Source organism: Scyliorhinus canicula, chromosome 4 (assembly GCF_902713615.1).
Source record: "Scyliorhinus canicula chromosome 4, sScyCan1.1, whole genome shotgun sequence".
NCBI lineage: Eukaryota > Metazoa > Chordata > Chondrichthyes > Carcharhiniformes > Scyliorhinidae > Scyliorhinus > Scyliorhinus canicula.
In genome coordinates, this window is record NC_052149.1 from 244213778 (window position 1) to 244237619 (window position 23842).

Genomic DNA, 23842 nt, shown 5'->3' on the forward strand with positions numbered 1-23842 from the left:
CTTGAAAAATAACCGACTCAATTCTCAGTTTGTCATCTTGTATTAACACAACACCCACATGAATAGTGTCAACAGCCAACATAAACTGCTTGGTGTAATCAGGAGCTGCTGGAATTGATGTAGTCGTACAATTTCCAAGCTGTCAAATGCACTCTGACACGCCTATGTCCTTTGGAATTTTTGTTTTTTGTAATAATCCAGTCAATGGAGCAATGACAATGCTATGATTCCAACAAAATCCACTTGTGCCTGCAAATCTACAAACTTCTCTTTGGAATGTTTCTGCCACATTCTTCATGTCAAATGGCATGACTTTGTAAACGGGATGGTTTTCTGAACCAATACGTTGAGGAACCAACAAGAGAACAGGGCATCATGGACTGGGCGTTGTGCAATGAGAAAGGATTAGTTAGCAATCTAGCTGTGAGCGAACCCTTGGGGATGAGTGACCATAATATGGTAGAATTCTTTATCAAGGTGAATAGTGAGGTAGTTGATTCTGAGACCAGGGCACTGAACCTCAATAAAGGTAACTGTGATGGTATGAGGCATGAGTCGGCTGTGATGGACTTTGAAATATTACTGGAAGGAAGGACAGCGGACAGGCAATGGCAGCATTCAAGGAACAAATAAGTGAACTCCAAACGTTTATTCCTATTTGCCGCAAAAGTAGAAAGGGAATTGTGGCCAAACCATGGCTTACAAGGGAAATTAGAGATCGTATTAGATTCAAAAAAGAAGCATGCAAATTATCAAGAAAAAGGAATAGACCTGACCATTTAAAATTCAGCAAAGATGAACCAAGGGATTTATTAAGAAGGAGACAGCAAGCTAGAGGGGAACATAAAAACTGACTGTGAAAGTTTCTATAGGTATGTAAAGAGAAAAAGAATCAGAAAAACTAATGTAGATCCCTTAGGTGGCATGGTAGCACAGTGGTTAGCACTGTTGCTTCAAAACGCCAGAGTCCCAGGTTTGATTCCCGGCTTGGGTCACTGTCTGTGTGGAGTCTGCATGTTCTCCCCGTGTCTGCGTGGGTTTCCTCCGGCTGCTCCATTTTCCTCCCACAAGTCCCGAAAGATGTGCTGTTCGGTGATTTTGACATTCTGAATTCTCCCTCGATGTACCCGAACAGGTGCCAGGATGTGGCGATTAGGGTCTTTTCACAGTAACTTCATTGCAGTGTTAATGTAAGCCTACTTGTGACACCAATAAATATTATTATTACAGTCAGAAAGGGGGAAATTCATAACAGGGAACAAAGAAATGGCTGAGGAACTAAATTTGTACTTTGCTTCTGTCTTCATAAAGGAAGATGTGAATAATGTACCGGAAGTTCTGAGAAACACAAGTTTTTTGAGGAGCTGAAGGAAATCAGTATGAATAGAAAAATGGGGCTGGATTCTCCACTTCTGGGGCTATGACCCCACGCCAGCATGGGAACGGTTTTTGAAGAGCTGAAGGAAATTAGTATTAGTAGAGAAATGGTTTTGGGAAATTAATGGGATTGATGGCGGACAAATCTCCAGGGCCGGATCATCTTCATCCCAGAGTACTTAAGGAAGTGGCCCTAGAAATAGTAGATCCATTGATGGTCATTTTTCTAAATTCTTTGGACTCTGGAATGGTTCCTACAGATTGGAGGGTAGCGAATGTAACCCTGCTCTTCAAAAAGGGAGGTAGAGAGAAAACAGGGAACTATAGACCAGTGAGCCTAACGTTGGCTGTAGGGAAGTTTGGGCAGCACGGTAGCATAAGTGGATAGCACTGTGGCTTCACAGCGTCAGTGTCTCAGGTTCAATTCCCCGCTGGGTCACTGTCTATGCGGAGTCTGCACGTTCTCCCCCTGTCTGCGTGGGTTTCCTCCGGGTGCTCCGGTTTCCTCCCACAGTCCAAAGACGTGTGGTTAGGTGGATTGGCCATGATAAATTGCACTTTGTGACTAAAAAGGTTAGGAGGGGTTATTGGGTTACAGGGATAGGGTGGAAGTGAGGGCTTAAGTGGGTCGGTGCAGACTCGATGGGCCAAATGGCCTCCTTCGGCTCTGTATGTTCTATGTTCTATGAAGTTGCTAGAGTCCATTATCAAGAATTCCGTAGCACAGAATTTGGAAAGCAGTGATGTAATCAGACAAAGTCAGCATGGATGTACTAAAAGGAAATCATGCTTGTCAAACCCACTGGAATTCTTTGAAGATGTAGCTAGTAGATTTGACCAGAGAGAGCCAGTGGATGTGGTTTATTTAGACTTTCAGAAGGCTTTCGACAAGGTCTCACACAGCTGTTAACAAAAGTTAAAGCGCATGGGATTGCGGGTAGTGTCTTGAGATGGATAGAAAGCTGGTTAGCAGACAGGAAGCAAAAAGTTGGGATAAATGTTTTTTTTTCCGATGGGCAGGTAGTGACTTGTTCGGATACCGCAGGGATCTGTGCTGGGACCCCAACTGTTCACATTATATATTAATGATTTGGATGAGAGAACTAAATGTATTATCTCCAAATTTGCAGATGATACAAAGTTGGATGGGAGGGTGAGCTGTGAGGACGATGCAGAAATGCTTCAGCGGGATTCGGACAGGCTGAGTGGGTGGGCACATGCATGGCAGATACAGTATAATGTGGATACATTTGAAGGCAGATTATTATTTGAATGGGTGTAAATTGAGAGAGGTGGATACTCAGCGAGACCTTGGTGTCCTCGTGTATCAGTCGCTGAAAGTAAGCGCGCAGGTACAGCAGGCAGGAAAGAAGGCAAATGGGATGTTGGCCTTTGTAATGACTTAGACCAGGCCTTTGAGATTGGCCAATTGGAATACGAGTTCCCTGATTAGTGGGCCAATCAGGAAGCCTCTTCTTTGTATACAACAGTAAGAAGTCTTACAACACAGGTTAAAGTCCAACAGGTTTGTTTCAAATTACTAGCTTTCGGAGCACTGCTCCTTCCTGCTGCTGGTTTCGTTAATAAAAGGGATTCTGGTGAAGGGACGTCTGCCTCCATGGACTTATTACAGCCTTCATAGCGAGAGGATTAGAGTATAGGAATAGAGATGTTTTACTGCAATTGTATAGGGCATTAGGGAGACAACACTGATGTGTTAGGCAGGTTGGTTCGACGTTGACTGCAACTGGATGCAGTGAAACTAGAAACAGATGTCTGACACAGGAGATGATCCAACACTGTTTTCTTTAACTAGTGGACTGCCGTACATGTTCAGCTGTGGGTTGACACTCTACTAATCTAACTGATGACCTCTTACTGGCTTGACCAGACTTACAGCTACCGCATGGTGATAGTGCTTGTAGTAATCCACGGGAGGCAGGAGTTCCGTCACCACACCAATATTTATTTACAATAACGATATTACAGGAGCAGCTACAAACAGTGCTGCTAGCAGTCCAGTCAAATTAAGACTGGCTCACAAAGCCTACACAGGTGATTATATGGGCCCCCTCAATGAGCTATCATTGAGGGAGCTCATTCTCCAATTGGCCAACCAATAAAGCCAATTGTAGTTCATTACAGTGCTCATTAGCTTGTGCGCTCTGACTGTCTCAGTAGCTGGGTCCTGAGAGAGAGAGACAGTCTTAATGCGCAGTTGGAGATGCTCATTCCTGCGCATGCGCAGTTGGGCCGCACCATCCTGCGCGTGCACGGGGAATGTCTAAAGCGCGCCGGCCCCTCACCAAAATGGCGCCGGGGTTCTGGGGCCAGCCGTGGAAGGAAGTAGGCCCGGGGGGGGGGGGGGGGGGGGGGGGGAGAGGCCGGCCCACCGATTGGTGAGCCCCGATCGCGGGCCAGACCCCATCGGAGGCCCCCCCCCCTGCCACCCCCACAGGCCGGCCCCCCAGCGTTCCCACACAGTCCCCGCCAGCAGTGACCAGGGGTGAACAGCGCCGGTGGGACTGTCATTTTTTTCGCTGGCCATTCGGGCCAGAGAATCGCCGCTCGCCGTTTGCGCCGATTCTCCGAGTTGCCGGGCGCAATTCTCGCGCCGCTGGTTTCAGGGGGATGGGAGAATCGCGTGAGGGTGTCGGGGCGGCGTGGCACGATTCACGCGGCGCCACGGCGATTCTCCCACCCGGCGTGGGGGGGAAAATACCGCCCATAGCGCTTGGGGCTAAAGTGATCAAGGGGTATGGGGGGAAGGCGGGATCAGGGTGTTGAACTTGATGATCAGCCACGGTCATGTTTTTTTATAAATTTAGAGTACCCAATTATTAATTTTTTTTCAAATTAAGGGGCAATTTCCGCTTAACTTAACTTAACTTTCACATTTTTGGGCTGTGGGGGTGAAACCCACACAGACACGGGGAGAATGTACAAACTCCACACAGACATTGACCCGGGGCCAGGATTGAACCCAGGTCCTCAGCGCCGTAGGCAGCAGTGCTAACCACTGCGCCACCGTGCTGCCCTTTCCATGATCGTAATGAATGGTGAAGCAGGCTCGGAGGGCCGAATGGCTGCCTCCAGCTCCCATTTTCTATGTTTGTTTCTACAGATCAACGGAACATTTCGGTCTCATTCTCTGCAACTTTCTCCTCTTGAGTCACCTTCTCAAAGACAGATTCAGCGCACTGAATTTTAATCGCCTCTCTGGCTTTTAAATTCTTCCTCTTCGTGTTTAAACTTGAGTTTGTGATCTTGTAGATGGGCTGGAGAAAGTCCCAAAGCACCAAGGTGAACCTTTTAAACAGCCGGTCTTTACACCCAGAAACCCCTACAGCTGCCTCCGCACTTTTTCATACTCAGGCCAGCTCTTTGCCCCCAGCAATGAAGACCTTTGTGGTCACTTCATCCCCAAGATGATCGGCCCAAGCTGCTAAATGTTCTGACTCCCCCTGCTCACCTCATGGATGACAGCTGAGGTCCATGTCTCCAATTCCCCAGCTCAGTAACCCTACCTGCTGTTTTCTGGCTCCATCTCTTCTATTCTGACTTTATTAAACAAACACAGATAACCTAGTGAACTGCCATTTTCTTTCATGTGTTCTGGTAATCTCTAAAACCTAGCATCTAATTGACCTCTGCCAGAACAACAATCTTCCCAAAACTAAACATTTCCTCTAAAATATTAACATGAAAAATGAAAATCGCTCATTGTCACGAGTAGGCTTCAATGGAGTTACTGTGAAAAGCCCCTAGTCGCCACATTCCGGCACCTGTTCGGGGAGGCTGTTACGGGAATCGAACCGTGCTGCTGGCTTGCCTTGGTCTGCTTTCAAAGCCAGCGATTAGCCCTGTGCTAAACAGCCCCTAACATGAACCATGAAGTAGACGTTCATCATGGAAACTGAGGGATAGGATCTGTTCACATCTGGAAGAAAATAGACTTATCAGTGATAGGCAGCATGGTTTTGTGCAGGGAAGGTCATGTCTTACAAACCTAATAGAATTCTTTGAGGAAGTGACAAGTTAATTGATGAGGGAAGGGCTGTAGATGTCATATACATGGACTTCAGTAAGGCGTTTGATAAAGTTTCCCATGGCAGGTTGATGGAAAAAGTGAAGTCATATGGGGTTCAGGGTGTACTAGCTAGATGGATAAAGAACTGGCTGGGCAACAGGAGACAGAGAGTAGTGGTGGAAGGGAGTGTCTCAAAATGGAGAAAGGTGACTAGTGGTGTTCCACAGGGATCCATGCTCGGAACACTGTTTTTTGTGATATACATAAATGATCTGGACGAAGGTATAGGTGGTCTGGTTAGCAAGTTTGCAGATGATACTAAGATTGGTGGAGTTGCAGATAGCGAGGAGGACTGTCAGAGAATACAGCAAAATATAGATAGATTGGAGAGTTGGGCAGAGAAATGGCAGATGGAGTTCAATCCAGGCAAATGCGAGGTGATGCATTTTGGAAGATCAAATTCAAGAGCGGACTATATGGCCAATGGAAGAGTCCTGGGGAAAATTGATGTACAGAGAGATTTGGGATTTCAGGTCCATTGTACCCTGAAGGTGGCAACGCAGGTCGATAGAGTGGTCAAGAAGGCATACAGCATGCTTGCCTTCATCGGACGGGGTATTGAGTACAAGAGTCGGCAGGTCATGTTACAGTTGTATAGGACTTTGGTTAGGCCACATTTGGAATACTGCGTGCAGTTCTGGTCGCCACATTACCAGAAGGATGTGGATGCTTTAGAGAGGGTGCAGAGGAGGTTCACCAGAATGTTGCCTGGTATGGAGGGGGCTAGCTATGAAGAAAGGTTGAGTAGATTAGGATTGTTTTCGTTGGAAAGACGGAGGTTGAGGAGGGACCTGATTGAGGTCCTCAAAATTATGAGAGGTATAGACAGGGTGGATAGCAACAAGCTTTTTCCAAGAGTGGGGGTGTCAATTACAAGGGGTCACGATTTCAAGGTGAGAGGGGGAAAGTTTAAGGGAGATGTGCGTGGAAAGTTTTTTACGCAGAGGGTGGTGGGTGCCTGGAACGCTTTGCCAGCGGAGGTGGTAGAGGCGGGCACGATAGCATCATTTAAGGTGCATCTAGACAGATATATGAAGGGGGGGGGGGGTGGACAGAGGGAAGCAGATCCTTGGAAAATAGGCAACAGGTTTAGATAAAGGATCTGGATCGGCGCAGGCTGGGAGGGCCGAAGGGCCTGTTCCTGTGCTGTAATTTTCTTTGTTCTTTGTTTCTTTGAAACCAGTAAAATGTCATTTGTGTATTTCTTAAAACTTTGACAGTCCGGTTACCATTAGCTGAGTTAGGAATAAGGCTAATCATTAAAATGCTGCTATTCTTTCCCCAGTAATTGGCTGTCCCCATGCAAAATAACAGATTAAATTAGTTTCATCTGTTGCCTTCACATTCTACATACAGAAACCCAGTCAGGTGGGATTTATCGAGCGTCCCACCGTGTGTTTATCGGCGACAGTAGCAGCCCGCCAGCGGGATTCTCTGGTCCTGCCATTGTCAACGGGATTTCCAATTGACTGAACCCTTCGTTGCCAGGAAACCCGTCCGCCATCTGTGAAGGTGGAATATCCCGTCCGCCATCTGTGAAGGTGGAATATCCCGTCCGCCATCTGTGAAGGTGGAATATCCCAGCAGTGTCAACAGCTGCTGATCAGATTTGATGCCTTAGTTCGGAAATTCTGTCTTCCTTAATTTTGTGTTTTAATACGTGAATGCAACTGGTTAGTGACAAGATCATTCCCTGTTTTGTTTTTTAAAATATGTGCCAGGAAATAAAAATGATGCTCCAAAGTGCGGAGTCCTGAAGTGTCGCGAGGAACCACCAAAACTTCTGAGTGGAAACAAATTCCATGAGCGGTATTTTGTTCTACGTGATCGTAAACTGCTCCTTTTTAAGGACAAAAAGGTAAATTGTTCACATTTTTTCTGAGATGAATGTGAGAACATTATTGCCTGGAATCGGTGACAGGAGCAACACCAAAATATATTCGTCAATTGTTCCTCGGGCGCAGAAAGGGCAACATTGCAGCAGAAAAGAAGCCCAATCCCCGCTCCCCTGCCCAATCCCTGCCCAATCCCCACTCCCCCTGCCCAATTCCCACTCCCCTGCCCAATCCCCGCTCCCCTGCCCAATCCCTGCCCAATCCCCGCTCCCCTGCCCAATCCCCACTCCCCTGCCCAATCCCCACTCCCCCTGCCCAATCCACGCTCCCCTGCCCAATCCCCGCTCCCCCTGCCCAATCCCTGCCCAATCCCCGCTCCCCTGCCCAATCCCTGCCCAATCCCCACTCCCCTGCCCAATCCACGCTCCCCTGCCCAATCCACGCTCCCCTGCCCAATCCCCGCTCCCCCTGCCCAATCCCCGCTCCCCCTGCCCAATCCCCGCTCCCACTGCCCAATCCCCGCTCCCCTGCCCAATCCCCACTCCCCCTGCCCAATCCCTACTCCCCTGCCCAATCCCCACTCCCCTGTCCAATCCCCGCTCCCCCTGCCCAATCCCCGCTCCACTGCCCAATCCCTGCCTAATCCCCGCTCCCCTGCCCAATCCCTGCCCAATCCCCACTCCCCTGCCCAATCCCCACTCCCCTGCCCAAACCCCACTCCCTGTCCAATCCCCGCTCCCACTGCCCAATCCCTGCCCAATCCCCACTGCCCTGCCCAATCCCCGCTCCCCTGCCCAATCCCCACTCCCCTGCCAAATCCCCGCTCCCCTGCCCAATCCCTGCCCAATCCCCACTCCCCTGCCCAATCCCCGCTCCCCTGCCCAATCCCTGCTCCCCTGCCCAATCCTTGCCCAATCCCCGCTCCCCTGCCCAATCCCTGCCCAATCCCCGCTCCCCTGCCCAATCCATGCCCAATCCCCGCTCCCCTGCCCAATCCCTGCCCACTCCCCGCTCCCCTGCCCAATCCCTGCCTAATCCCCGCTCCCGTGCCCAATCCCCACTCCCCTGCCCAATCCCCGCTCTCCCTGCCCAATCCCCACTCCCCCTGCCCAATCCCCACTCCCCCTGCCCAATCCCCACTCCCCTGCCCAATCCCCGCTCTCCCTGCCCAATCCCCACTCCCCCTGCCCAATCCCCGCTCCCCTGCCCAATCCCCGCTCCCCTGCCCAAAACCCGCTCCCCTGCGCAATCCCTGTCCAATCCCCGCTCCCTGCCAATCCCCGCTCCCCTGCCCAATCCCTGTCCAATCCCCACTCCCCTGCCCAATCCCCGCTCTCTTGCCCAATCCCTGTCCAATCCCCACTCCCCTGCCCAATCCCTGCTCCCCTGCCCAATCCCTGCCACTCCCCACTCCCCTGCCCAATCCCTGCTCCCCTGCCCAATCCCCAATCCCTGCCTAATCCCCCCTCCCCTGCCCAATCCCCGCTCCCCCTGCCCAATCCCCGCTCCCCCTGCCCAATCCCCACTCCCCCTGCCCAATCCCTACTCCCGTGCCCAATCCCCACTCCCCGCTCCCCCTGCCCAATCCCCAATCCCCGCTCCCCCCTGCCCAATCCCCATTCCCCGCTCCCCTGCCCAATCCCCACTCCCCTGCCCAATCCCCGCTCCCCTGCCCAATCCCTGCCACTCCCCACTCCCCTGCCAAATCCCCGCTCCCCCTGCCCAATCCCTACTCCCCTGCCCAATCCCCACTCCCCGCTCCCCCTGCCCAATCCCCAATCCCCGCTCCCCCTGCCCAATCCCCACTCCCCGCTCCCCCTGCCCAATCCCCACTCCCCCGCCCAATCCCCACTCCCTACCCAATCCTTGCCCAATCCCCACTCCCCATGCACAATCCCCACTCCCCTGCCCAATCCCTACTCCCCTGCCCAATCCCCGCTCCCCCTGCCCAATCCCCGCTCCCCCTGCCCAATCCCCGCTCCCCCTGCCCAATCCCCACTCCCCTGCCCAATCCCCGCTCCCCTGCCCAATCCCCGCCACTCCCCACTCCCCTGCCCAATCCCCGCTCCCCCTGCCCAATCCCTACTCCCCTGCCCAATCCCCACTCCCCGCTCCCCCTGCCCAATCCCCAATCCCCGCTCCCCCTGCCCAATCCCCGCTCCCCTGCCCAATCCCCGCCACTCCCCACTCCCCTGCCCAATCCCTACTCCCCTGCCCAATCCCCACTCCCCGCTCCCCCTGCCCAATCCCCAATCCCCGCTCCCCTGCCCAATCCCTGCCTAATCCCCGCTCCCCTGCCCAATCCCTGCCCAATCCCCACTCCCCTGCCCAATCCCCACTCCCCTGCCCAAACCCCACTCCCTGTCCAATCCCCGCTCCCACTGCCCAATCCCTGCCCAATCCCCACTGCCCTGCCCAATCCCCGCTCCCCTGCCCAATCCCCACTCCCCTGCCCAATCCACGCTCCCCTGCCCAATCCCTGCCCAATCCCCACTCCCCTGCCCAATCCCCGCTCCCCTGCCCAATCCCCGCTCCCCTGCCCAATCCTTGCCCAATCCCCGCTCCCCTGCCCAATCCCTGCCCAATCCCCACTCCCCTGCCCAATCCATGCCCAATCCTCGCTCCCCTGCCCAATCCCTGCCCACTCCCCGCTCCCCTGCCCAATCCCTGCCTAATCCCCGCTCCCCTGCCCAATCCCCACTCCCCTGCCCAATCCCCGCTCCCCCTGCCCAATCCCCACTCTCCCTGCCCAATCCCCACTCCCCCTGCCCAATCCCCGCTCCCCCTGCCCAATCCCCACTCCCCTGCCCAAAACCCGCTCCCCTGCGCAATCCCTGTCCAATCCCCGCTCCCCTGCCCATTCCCCGCTCCCCTGCCCAATCCCTGTCCAATCCCCACTCCCCTGCCCAATCCCCGCTCTCTTGCCCAATACCTGTCCAATCCCCACTCCCCTGCCCAATCCCTGCTCCCCTGCCCAATCCCTGCCACTCCCCACTCCCCTGCCCAATCCCTGCTCCCCTGCCCAATCCCCAATCCCTGCCTAATCCCCCCTCCCCTGCCCAATCCCCGCTCCCCCTGCCCAATCCCCGCTCCCCCTGCCCAATCCCCGCTCCCCCTGCCCAATCCCCGCTCCCCCTGGCCAATCCCTACTCCCGTGCCCAATCCCCACTCCCCGCTCCGCCTGCCCAATCCCCAATCCCCGCTCCCCCTGCCCAATCCCCACTCCCCGCTCCCCCTGCCCAATCCCCACTCCCCTGCCCAATCCCCGCTCCCCTGCCCAATCCCTGCCACTCCCCACTCCCCTGCCCAATCCCCGCTCCCCCTGCCCAATCCCTACTCCCCTGCCCAATCCCCACTCCCCGCTCCCCCTGCCCAATCCCCAATCCCCGCTCCCCCTGCCCAATCCCCACTCCCCGCTCCCCGCTCCCCCTGCCCAATCCCCACTCCCCCGCCCAATCCCCACTCCCTACCCAATCCTTGCCCAATCCCCACTCCCCATGCACAATCCCCACTCCCCTGCCCAATCCCTACTCCCCTGCCCAATCCCCGCTCCCCCTGCCCAATCCCCGCTCCCCCTGCCCAATCCCCGCTCCCCCTGCCCAATCCCCACTCCCCTGCCCAATCCCCGCTCCCCTGCCCAATCCCCGCCACTCCCCACTCCCCTGCCCAATCCCCGCTCCCCCTGCCCAATCCCTACTCCCCTGCCCAATCCCCACTCCCCGCTCCCCCTGCCCAATCCCCGCTCCCCCTGCCCAATCCCCACTCCCCGCTCCCCGCTCCCCCTGCCCAATCCCCGCTCCCCCCGCCCAATCCCCACTCCCCACTCCCCGCTCCCCCTGCCCAATCCCCGCTCCCCCTGCCCAATCCCCACTCCCCGCTCCCCGCTCCCCCTGCCCAATCCCCGCTCCCCCCGCCCAATCCCCACTCCCCTGCCCAATCCCAACTCTTCAGGATGGCAGCCAGTGACTAGTGGTGTGCCTCAGGGGTCTATGGTGGGACCACAACTTTTCACAATATACATTAATGATCTGGAAGAAGGAACTGAAGGCACTGCTAAGTTTAATAATAATAATAATCCTTATTGTCACAAGTAGGTTTACATTAACACTGCAATGAAGTTACTGTAAAAAGCCTCTCATCGGCACATTCCGGCGCCTGTTCGGGTACACAGAGGAAGAATTCAGAATGTCCAATTCACCTAACAGCACGTCTTTCGGGACTTGTGGGAGGAAACCGGAGCACCCGGAGGAAACTCCCGCAGACACGGGGAGAACGTGCAGACTCCACACAGACAGTGACCCAAGCCGGGAATCGAACCTGGGACCCTGGAGCTGTGAAGCAACAGTACTAATAATGCTGATTAGACAAAGATCTGCAGAGGGACAGGTAGTATTGAGGAAGCAGGGGGGCTGCAGAAGGATTTGGACAGGCGAGGAGAGTGGGCAAAGAAGTGGCAGATGAAATAGGTTGTGCACTTAGGGGGAATGGAGGCATATATTATTTTTTAAATGGGGAAATACTAAGGAAATCAGAAGCACAAAGGGACTTGGGAGTCCTTGTTCATGATTCTCTTAAGGTTAATGTGCAGGTTCAATCGGTAGTTAGGAAGGCAAATGCAATGTTAGCATTCATGTCGAGAGGGCTAGAATACAAGACCAGGAATGTACTTCTGAGGCTGTATAGGCTCTGGTCAGACCCCATTTGGAGTATTGTGTACAGTTTAGGGCCCCGTATCTAAGGAAAGATGTGCTGGTCTTGGAACGGTTGAAGACTCGGTCTGTACACGTTGGAGTTTAGAAAGATGTTTAGAAAGACACGGGGAGAACATGAAGACTCCACACACACACAGTGACCAAAGCCGGGAATCGAACCTGGGACCCTGGAGCTGTGAAGCAACTATGCTCACCACTGTGCTACCGTGCTTCCCCTTATCGAAACTTACAGGATACTGTGAGGCCTGGATAGAGTGGACGAGGAGAGGATGCTTCCACTTGTAGGAAAAACTAGAACCAGAGGACACAATCTCAGACTAAAGGGACGATCCTTCAGAACCGAGGAGGAGGAATTTCTTCAGCCAGAGGGTGGTGAATCTGTAGAACTCTTTGCCGCAGAAGGCTGTGGAGGCCAAATCACTGAGTCTCTTCAAGACTGAGATAGATAGGCTCTTGATTAATAAGGTGATCAGTGGTTATGGAGAGAAGGCAGGAGAATAGGGATGAGAAAATTATCAGCCATGATTGAATGGCGGAGCAGACTCGATGGCCCGAGTGGCCTAATTCTACTCTTATGGTCTTATGGTCTAATAATGCTTAACTGCTTTTGTTTCTTCCATTTAACCAACAGAATTATCTCAGGTCAACATCCACTTTTATAGTTAGCAGACCCAGACAGACTTGCTGAAGAGATGTTCTTTGAGATTGTTTTAAGAGTTGGACCTGAATCCTGGCTGAAACTATCCTCATGGTTTGACTTTCAGCAACCGACTGAACAATCTGTGGTTCTCTGCGAAAATGCCAGTTCATCCCATTAATTACATCATCTTATTAACTGAACACAACGGTCTCTAATTAAATACTCCACAGGGAACACTCTTATTCCAAACAACAATCCATTAGTCTAAGCTTTTACAATGTTTTATTTGCACATCTGGCTCCCAAAACACTACTGCAACAATCGTACACACACTGGCCCAGGTTTTTAATTCTTACTACACCAGATACATATCATACAATTTGGAATTCCTACATTCATCAGAGTCCAGAACCAGGGGTCACAGTCTAAGGATGCGGAGTAGACCATTTAGGACTGAGATGAGGAGAAACCTCTTCAGCCAAAGAGTGGTCGGTCTGCGCAATCTCGTTACCACAGAAAAAAGAAGTTGAGGTCAAAACATTGTCTGTTTTCAAGAAACTGTTAGATTTAGCACTCAGGGTGAAATGGACCAAAGGATATGGCGGGAAGGCGGGAACAGGCTATTGAGTTAGATGATTAGCCGTGATCATATTGAATGACGGAGCAGGTTCAAAGGGCAGAATGGCCTCCTCCTGCTCCTATTTTCTTTGTTTATAACTCATGGGGTTTCTCAAATATAAACTCCCTCCTCCTTCTGCACAGCAGCTTGAATCTTCCCCAGAACTCTGCTTTGCAACTGGGTGTGGCTATGATCGAAGTCGCGAGAATGCTAGTCTCCACTTTGCACAACAGTTTCTGTTTCACCCTGCTACTGGGCTAATCTGTCTGTCACAAGTCCTCAGTGCAGCTAAAATCCTATCAGTGTTTTCTGATCCAATTCTTTGCTTTTTATTTCATTCCAACTTCCTAACATCAACTTAGGAGGTTGGAACTTGAAAAAGTGTCACCCAATGCTGGGGAAAACTTACATCCAAACCAGGGCCCTGTGGGGAGATGTTTAGTTTGTGCCAGCCTTCCCAACGTTTTGAGGAGAGGGATATAGAGGCTTTCTTCATTTCATTCAAAAGGTAACGAAGCAAATGAAATGGCCAAACAAAATCTGGACACTGCCCTTACAGAGTAGGTTGTGAGGTAGAGCTCAGGAGGTATGCATTTGTATCACTGCCAGGTATATGTGGAGCATGAGGCAGTGAAAAAAATGCTATTCTGAGCGCATATGAATTGGCAAACAGGCAGAATTTTTGGAATGTAAGAAAATATCCTGGACAGACCTGTATTGAATTTGAAAGGGTAAAGAAAAGTAATTTTGGCTGTTAGATATGGACATTAAAGGTTGAGATGTCATACGAAATTCTTAGGTAAGTAGCTCTCTTGAAAGAATTTAAAGATTCACTTCCTTCGGTAATTACAGCCCATGTTGAAGGGCAGAGGGTTAAAATGGCAGAGACCCAATCTGTGATCGAACCGCCCGCTCATATTGGCAAAATTGAGATACTGCCGTAGCATGGTGAGGGGTCAATAATCACCATTTAAGCCCAATTTCCATACAATTAACGGGATTGACCCCCCAATCCAACAGACTCCCCAGCAAGTGGTCACATGGGCGCTGATTAGTCCACCTTTTTAAAAATGGGAAGCTGGCAGAAGGGTTGCTCCGGGGACCCGAGGGCAGCCTGGGGGCACTGGGGTTGCTGCCCCTGTGCTTGGAGTGGGTGGGGGTGGCCCTGGGACCCCAGCCTCGTTAGACACATGCGTGGTTACTTGGGGTGGAGCTTCTGGGTGGGGTGAGGGCGTTTGAGGGGATGGGCCATATGGGGGGATGGGAATATGGGGGAGGGGTATGGGGGCGAGGGTATGTGGGGTGGGGTCCATGTGTCTGGTTTGAACTCACTCGAATAGCCCGGTGTAGATCGTTAATCTTCTTACGGTACTCGATGCCAGTTCTCCTGGTCATACTCCCTGAGCTAACGGTCGCTGCCACTTCCTCCCAGGCGGTGGTGACTGCCGTGTGTCTGATCTCCTGGACCCCCGGGAGAACAGGAACCCCATCTGGTTCCACCGCGTCCAACAGTCACCCCAGGTCTCCGTCACCAAAGCGTGGGGTTGGTCTCCATGGCAGCATGGCCACGAGCTGAGTGGGGTTGGTTTGCAGGAGCAGTTCAACTCCTGCTGTCACTTGTTAGTGGGGGGCTGATGAGAGGCATGGATAGAGTGGATAGCCAGAGACTTTTCCCCAGGGTGGAAATGGCTGTCACAAGGGGATATAATTTTAAGGTGATTGGAGGAAGATATAGGGGAGATGTCAGAGTTAGGTTCTTCACACAGAGAGTGGTGGGTGTGTGGAATGCACTGCCAGCAGAGGTGGTGGAGTCAGAGTCATTAGGGACATTTAAGCGACTCATAGACAGACACATGGACAGCAGTAAATTGAAGGGGTGTAGGTTAGGTTGATCTTAGATTAGGATAAATAGTCGGCACAACATCGAGGGATGAAGGGCCTGTACTGTGCTGTACTGTTCTATGTTCTATGTTCTATATTGAGACTTTGAGCTTGATGCTGGCTTTGCAACATTTTAACATTTATGTTAGGAGCAGTTCATCTGAAACAATTATAGATACTGATCATAATCCATTGACGTTTTTGGAGAGATTCAGGAATAAAAATGCCAGACTGTTTCGATGGAGCTTATTTTGACAGCCATTTCATTTAAAAATTATACATGTGGCAGGACGAGAAAATGTGATAGCCGATGCTTTGTCCCGAATGTGATGAAGAGAAGCAGATTCGATGGTGGAAGAAGAATAACTAAAATTGACTATTATTATCAATGTGTGCCTGTTTTGTTTTTGTTTAAAAATGTATATTTATTGTCAATTGTTATTAATGGGCAAGTGAAAAGGTGAAAAATGAAACCATCTTTGAAGTTGATGGTTTGTATTTTTTCTTGGGGGCAGGTGTCATCGGAGTGCCCCTTTAAGAAATGTTTTTGTTTTATCACATGGTTTCAGTGATGTCATTGTGTGGGTGGAGCTGGGCTGTGGCTCTGTGAGTTTTTAATTGTGCTTTGAGTGTGGAGCTGGTTTTAGACTGCACAGGTTGAAAGAAGTGTTTCTCGATCTTCATTTTAAAAGCTGTTATCAGATTACTTGATAACTGAAAAGAGATAATTGCTTTCTGGAAGGAATTCAAAAATAGAAACAGAATATCAATAACAAGCCTTAAAGACAGTAAGAGTGCCGTGTGCTGGGCCACACCTTTGAACAGGGTTTTTGGTTTATGAGATCTTGTCATTGATTTGGAACAGTTAAGGGGAAATTTATTCAGGGTTATATATAGATTACCGTGGCTGTGTAGGGTCTTTGTGTTTGTAGTTGATAATAATTCTTACCATGTGTTTATAAAAATGTTAACTCAATTTGTGGAATAAAGCTTGTTTTTTTGATTAAAAGTGCTGAAGAACTCTGTTGAATAACAGCTGAAAGGCAGGTCCTTGTGCTCATCGTAACCAAAATCAATAAACAGATATAGGTCAGGTGAACTCCATGATACACTTTGGAGTTTTCTAAACCCTGTAAAGAACAACACTGACGCATCTTTCTCACACGCTGACAGAAAGTAAGATCTTAATAGGAAGTTTGTCACATAACCGGTTGGAAGGAGTCAGAGAAACTGCTTTGGACTGTTGCAGTAATTAAATTAATTCAAATAAACAAAGATCATGAGAAGAATTAGTGTTGGGAGAAGACCATCCATCTCTCTAACCCCTGAGATTGTTATCTTTACCACATGGACTGCAGCAGTTGAAGCTTGCAGCTTCCATCATTATCTCAAGGGGCAATCAATATGATGCTTGGAAACTTTCCAATTGGATTTGCTTCCTCTGCTTTTAGTGTAACAGATTACAAGGTGTTCTTTTATTGCTGCCAGGAATTGAACTTAACAATCAACAGACTGTAACAACACAGCAATGTGCTTAAAATAACACTCACAACAAGACGGGCATTGCAAGGTCATGATTAACAAATACAGAATGGAAGTGGAATATGATCGTCTCATTTTGTCTATTTTATAGAGCTCCAAGCCCGAACGGGAATGGTCTGTCTTCTCACTGAAGGTTTACCTGGGCATAAAGAAGAAGTTAAAAGCACCAACTGTGCAGTAAGTCCATCATTAATATTCATTCAGAGTCAGAGGCTTAAAAGGTCAGTTGATCATCTGGCAAGAAAATTAAATTACATTTGTCAATTCAGTGGCAAAGGCGCAAAGTATTGTGACAACCTCGAGATGCCATGGCAGCGTGCCAAGGATTTGATCCTCGATGCATTCTGAGATGATGTATCTCAGCAGTAGGCGGTATGGCGATGCAGTGGTTAGCACTGCTGCCTCAAGGCACCGAGGACCCGGAATCGATCCCGGCCCCGGGTCACCGTCCATGTGGAGTTTTCACATTCTCACCATGTCTGCATAGGTCTCAGCCCCACAAGATGTGCAGGGTAGGTGGATTGGCCACACTAAATTGCCCCTGAATTGGAAACAAAAACAATTGGGTACTTTAAATTTAAAAAAAATGTATCTCAGCAGTGGGTGCAGAAGCTGCCATCGGTTCTGTGATGGGTAGAGACAATAAATTAGATAAAAGCACATTTCTGCGGATGCTGGAATCTGAAACAGAAACAGAAAATACTGGACAATCTCAGCAGGTCTGTCAGCATCTGTGGGGAGAGAAGGGAGCTAACCTTTCGGGTCTGGGTGACACTTTGTCAACGCTGGAGAGAACTGGAAATAGGATGAGATTTATACTGTAGTGGGGGTTGGAGGAATGGGGCTGGAAGAAGGCAAGTGATAGGCAAGATTGACAAAGATAACTCTGGTGCGGCCGCACTTGGAGTACTGCGTGCAGTTCTGGTCACCACATTATAGGAAGGATGTGGAAGCTTTGGAAAGGGTTCAGAGGAGATTTACGTCTTTTTCCTCGGATGGTGATGACCAACACGAGGGGACATAGCTTTAAATTGAGGGGTGATAGATATAGGACAGATATCAGAGGCAGTTTCTTTACTCAGAGAGTAGTAGGGGTGTGGAACGCCCTGCCTGCAACAGTAGTAGACTCGCCAACTTTAAGGGCATTTAAGTGGTCACTGGATAGACATATGGATGAAAATGGAATAGTGTAGGTCAGATAGGCTTCAGATGGTTTCACAGGTCGGCGCAACATCGAGGGCCGAAGGGCCCGTACTGCGCTGTAGTGTTCTATGTTTTAAGATGTTGTGGACAGAAAGACAAAGGTACTGTAAAAGGCAGTAATAATGACTGAGAGTGAAGTAATGTCGCCATAGTCCCAGATGACCAGCGGCTGCTTTCCCCTTTGATGGGGGGAGGACTTATTGATGGTGATTTAACCTGAGGTCACCACACCTCAGACGAGGGGCAACGTTGAGAAGGGCCCTCATTAATATCAGCCAGAACGCGCGCTGCTGGGAGCAGCCCCAAGTCGTAGTCCACATTGGCACTAACGACATAGGTAGGAAAGGGGACAAGGATGTCAGGCAGGCCTTTAGGGAGCAAGGATGGAAGCTCAGAGCGAGAACAAACAGAGTTGTTATCTCTGGGTTGTTGCCTGTGCCACGTGATAGTGAGATGAGGAATAGGGAGAGAGAGCAATTAAACACGTGGCTACAGGGATGGTGCAGGTGCGAGGGATTCAGATTTCTGGATAACTGGGGCTCTTTCTGGGGAAGGTGGGACCTCTATAGACAGGATGGTCTACATCTGAACCTGAGGGGCACCAATATCCTGGGGGGGAGATTTGTTAGTGCTCTTTGGGGGGGTTTAAACTAATTCAGCAGGGGCATGGGAACCTGGATTGTAGTTTTGGGGTACGGGAGATTGAGAGTATAGAGGTCAGGAGCACAGATTTGACTTCGCAGGAGGGTGCCAGTGTTCAGGTAGGTGGTTTGAAGTGTGTCTACTTCAATGCCAGGAGTATACGAAATAAGGTAGGGGAACTGGCAGCATGGGTTGGTACCTGGGACTTCGATGTTGTGGCCATTTCAGAGACATGGATAGAGCAGGGACAGGAATGGTTGTTGCAGGTTCCGGGGTTTAGGTGTTTTAGTAAGGTCAGAGAAGGGGGCAAAAGAGGGGGAGGTGTGGCGCTGCTAGTCAAGGACAGTATTACGGTGGCGGAAAGGATGCTAGATGGGGACTCTTCTTCTGAGGTAGTATGGGCTGAGGTTAGAAACAGGAAAGGAGAGGTCACCCTGTTGGGCGTTTTCTATAGGCCACCTAATAGTTCTAGGGATGTAGAGGAAAGGATGGCGAAGATGATTCTGGAAAAGACCGAAAGTAACAGGGTAGTTGTTATGGGAGACTTTAACTTTCCAAATATTGACTGGAAAAGATATAGTTCGAGTACATTAGATGGGTCATTCTTTGTACAATGTGTGCAGGAAGGTTTCCTGACACAATATGTTGACAGGCCAACAAGAGGCGAGGCCACATTGGATTTGGTTTTGGGTAATGAACCAGGCCAGGTGTTAGATCTGGAGGTAGGTGAGCACTTTGGAAACAGTGACCACAATTCGGTGACCTTTACGTTATTGATGGAAAGGGATAAGTATACCCCGCAGGGCAAGAGTTATAGCTGGGGGAAGGGCAATTATGATGCCATTAGACATGACTTAGGATGTGTTGGTTGGAGACGTAGGCTGCAAGGGTTGGGCACACTGGATATGTGGAGCTTGTTCAAGGAACAGCTATTGCATGTTCTTGATAAGTACGTACCAGGCAGGGAGGAAGGGGTCGAGCGAGGGAACCGTGGTTTACCAAAGAAGTGGAATCTCTTGTTAAGAGGAAGAAGGAGGCCTATGTGAAGATGAGGCGTGAAGTTTCAGTTGGGGCGCTTGATAGTTACAAGGAAGCGAGGAAGGATCTAAAGAGAGAGCTGAGACGAGCAAGGAGGGGACATGAGAAGTCTTTGGCAGATAGGATCAAGGAAAACCCAAAAGCTTTCCATAGGTATGTCAGGAATAAAAGAATGACTAGGGTAAGAGTAGGGCCAGTCAAGGACAGTGGTGGGAAGTTGTGTGTGGAGGCTGAGGAGATAAGCGAGATACTAAATGAATACTTTTCGTCAGTATTCACTCAAGAAAAAGATAATATTGTGGAGGAGAATGCTGAGACCCAGGCTATTAGAATAGATGGCATTGAGGTGCGTAGGGAAGAAGTGTTGGCAATTCTGGACAAGGTGAAAATAGATAAGTCCCCGGGGCCGGATGGGATTTATCCTAGGATTCTCTGGGAAGCCAGGGAAGAGATTGCTGAGCCTTTGGCTTTGATTTTTAGGTCATCATTGGCTACAGGAATAGTGCCAGAGGACTGGAGGATAGCAAATGTGGTCCCTTTGTTCAAGAAGGGGAGTAGAGATAACCCCGGTAACTATAGGCCGGTGAGCCTAACGTCTGTGGTGGGTAAAGTCTTGGAGAGGATTATAAAAGATACGATTTATAATCATCTAGATAGGAATAATATGATTAGGGACAGTCAGCATGGTTTTGTGAAGGGTAGGCCATGCCTCACAAACCTTATCGAGTTCTTTGAGAAGGTGACTGAACAGGTAGACGAGGGTAGAGCAGTTGATGTGGTGTATATGGATTTCAGTAAAGCGTTTGATAAGGTTCCCCACGGTCGGCTATTGCAGAAAATACGGAGGCTGGGGATTGAGGGTGATTTAGAGATGTGGATCAGAAATTGGCTAGTTGAAAGAAGACAGAGAGTGGTAGTTGATGGGAAATGTTCAGAATGGAGTACAGTTACGAGTGGCGTACCACAAGGATCTGTTCTGGGGCCGTTGCTGTTTGTCATTTTTATAAATGACCTAGAGGAGGGCGTAGAAGGATGGGTGAGTAAATTTGCAGACGACACTAAAGTCGGTGGAGTTGTAGACAGTGCGGAAGGATGTTGCAGGTTACAGAGGGACATAGATAAGCTGCAGAGCTGGGCTGAGAGGTGGCAAATGGAGTTTAATGTGGAGAAGTGTGAGGTGATTCACTTTGGAAAGAATAACAGGAATGCGGAATATTTGGCTAATGGTAAAATTCTTGGTAGTGTGGATGAGCAGAGGGATCTCGGTGTCCATGTACATAGATCCCTGAAAGTTGCCACCCAGGTTGATAGGGTTGTGAAGAAGGCCTATGGTGTGTTGGCCTTTATTGGTAGAGGGATTGAGTTCCGGAGCCATGAGGTCATGTTGCAGTTGTACAAAACGCTGGTACGGCCGCATTTGGAGTATTGCGTACAGTTCTGGTCGCCTCATTATAGGAAGGACGTGGAAGCTTTGGAACGGGTGCAGAGGAGATTTACCAGGATGTTGCCTGGTATGGAGGGAAAATCTTATGAGGAAAGGCTGATGGACTTGAGGTTGTTTTCGTTAGAGAGAAGAAGGTTAAGAGGTGACTTAATAGAGGCATACAAAATGATCAGAGGGTTAGATAGGGTGGACAGCGAGAGCCTTCTCCCGCGGATGGAGGTGGCTAGCACGAGGGGACATAGCCTTAAATTGAGGGGTAATAGATATAGGACAGAGGTCAGAGGTGGGTTTTTTACGCAAAGAGTGGTGAGGCCGTGGAATGCCTACCTGCAACAGTAGTGAACACGCCAACATTGAGGGCATTTAAAAATTTATTGGATAAGCATATGGATGATAAGGGCATAGTGTAGGTTAGATGGCCTTTAGATTTTTTCCATGTCGGTGCAACATTGAGGGCCGAAGGGCCTGTACTGCGCTGTATCGTTCTATGTTCTATGTTCTCTGCATCACAAATCATCTACTGGTCCCTGGTTTGACTCACTTGAGAAGAGTGTTTAGGGCCTGGGATGGTGAGCAGGGAGGAGGTAAAGGGGCAGGAGTTACACCTTCTGCGATTGCATGGGAGGGAGCATGGGAAGAGGGTGAGGTGTTAGGTGTGAAGGAGGAATGGACCAGGGTATCCCAGAATTCTCCCTGTGTTCCCTCAGGGAATGCTGACAGGGGGAGTGAGGTGAAAACGTGTTTGATGGTGGCATCATGCCAGAGTTGGCAGAATTGGCATGAGGATAATTCATTGAATTTGGAGGTTGGTGGGGCGAAAAATGATTACAAAGAGGACCCTATCCTGGTTCTGGAAGGGAGGGGAAGGGGTGAGGACAAAGGGGCGCGAGCTGGATTGGACACGGTTGAGAGTCCTGTCTGCCACAATGGGTGGGAAACCACAATTAGGAAAAAGCAGGACTTGTCAACAGCTCTGTTTTGAAAGTGGCATCGTCAGAACAGATGAGTAAAGGAACTGGGAGAATGGGATGACATCCTTACAGGATGTGGGGTATGGCGAATTGTGGGAGTCGGTGGACTGTAATGGATCTCTTAATGTGTCACTATCAACACTCTCTTCGTCATTTTGACCAGCATTTACATTCCCTTTGGCTTTTTGTCGATAACATCTCTGTCAATCTTCACCTATCGCTGCTCCTCTATCTAGCCCCACTGCTCCACACCCTGCACACCCACACCCCCCAACAGTGTAAATCTGATCCTATTTCCAGTCCTCTCCAGCTTTGACAGAGTCATCCAGACTCCAAACCTTAGCCCAGTTCTCTCTCCACAGATGCTGTCAGACCTGTTGAGATTGTCCAGCATTTTCTGTTTTTGTGACAGGAAAATAGCTTATGTTTTAGCTGCTGACTGCTACAGAGAACAACAAGAGGCTGCAGAGAAAATGCAAAGCTGTTTTGTCCAGATGGAGTTATCCCAAAAGTCAGAGAAGAGAAAAGACATTTCTGAAAATGATGGGGCACATTTATTCACATAATTGTTTACAATTAAAATACTATATTTATGATCGTTGAGAATACTGTAATATAGAAACATGGAAAATAGGAGCAGGAGGAGGCCTTTTGGCCCTTCGAGCTGCTCCGCCATTCATCACCATCATGGCTGAGCATCCAACTCAATAGCCTGATCCTGCTTCCCCCCCCCCACCCCCCCCCCACCCCCACCCCCCATATCCTTTGATCCCCTTCGCCCTACGTGCTATATCTAACTGCTTCCTGAAAACATACACAGCGGGATTCTCCGCCAGCGAGACTCTGGCCGGCAGCGGACTCACACTCACGGGTTTCTTGCAGTGTGGGGTGGCCACAAGCGGAAATCCCATTGGCAGGAATGGAGAATCTCGCTGCCAGTGAGGGTGCACCACCCAGGAAAAGGCAGCTGGCAGTCCGGAGAACCCTGCTCACAATGTTTTGGCTGCAACTATTTCCTGTGGTAATGAATTCCACAGGCCGACCACTCTCTGGGTGAAGAGATTTCTCCTCATCTCTGTCCTAAATGGTCTACCCGTATCCTCAGACTGTGACCCCTGGTTCTGGACACACCCACTATCAGGAACATCCTACATCTACCCTGTCCAGTCCTGTTAGAATTTTATGTTTCTACGAGATCCCCCCTCATTCTTCTGAACTCCAGCAAATACAATCCTCACCGATTCAATCTTTCCTCCTATGACAGTCCCGCCATCCCAGGAATCAGTCTGGTAAACATTCGCTGCACTCCCTCGAGAGCAAGAACATCCTTCCTCAGATAAGGAGACCAAAACTGCGCACAATGCTCCAGGTGTGGCCTCACCAAGGCCCTGTATAATTGCAACAAGACATCCCTACTCCTGTACTCAAATCCTCTCGCAATGAAATGAAATGAAAAAAATGAAATGAAAATCACTTATTATCACAAGTAGGCTTCAAATGAAGTTACTGTGCAAAGCCCCTAGTCGCCACATTTTGGCGACTGTTCGGGGAAGCTGGTACGGGAATTGAACCGTGCTGCTGGCCTGCCATAGACTGCTTTAAAAGCCAGCTATTTAGCCCACTGTGCTAAACCAGCCCTCTAACCCTAATGAAGGCCAGCACACCATTTGCCTTCTTTATCAGCTGCGTGCCTACCTTCAATGACTTGTGTACGAGGACACCCAAGTCTCGTTGCACATTGCCCTCCATTATACTGCATCTTCATTTGCCCAGTCACCCAACTTGTCCAAATCACCTAACTTGGTGTCATCTGCAAATTTGGAGATATTGCATTTGTTCCCTGATCTA

General features: G+C 49.9%; 1 protein-coding gene across 3 annotated transcripts in view; it reads left to right on the top strand.

Moving 5' to 3' along the window:
• The window catches only part of arap3 (ArfGAP with RhoGAP domain, ankyrin repeat and PH domain 3), a 386207-nt gene that overhangs the window by 292070 nt on the left and 70295 nt on the right, over window positions 1-23842 (top strand). For all 3 annotated transcript variants that reach the window (XM_038796362.1, XM_038796359.1, XM_038796360.1), the window contains 2 exons: window positions 7189-7325; window positions 16788-16873. In XM_038796362.1, coding sequence (XP_038652290.1) covers window positions 7189-7325; window positions 16788-16873 — 223 coding nt within the window. The remainder of the gene's footprint in view (window positions 1-7188; window positions 7326-16787; window positions 16874-23842) is intronic.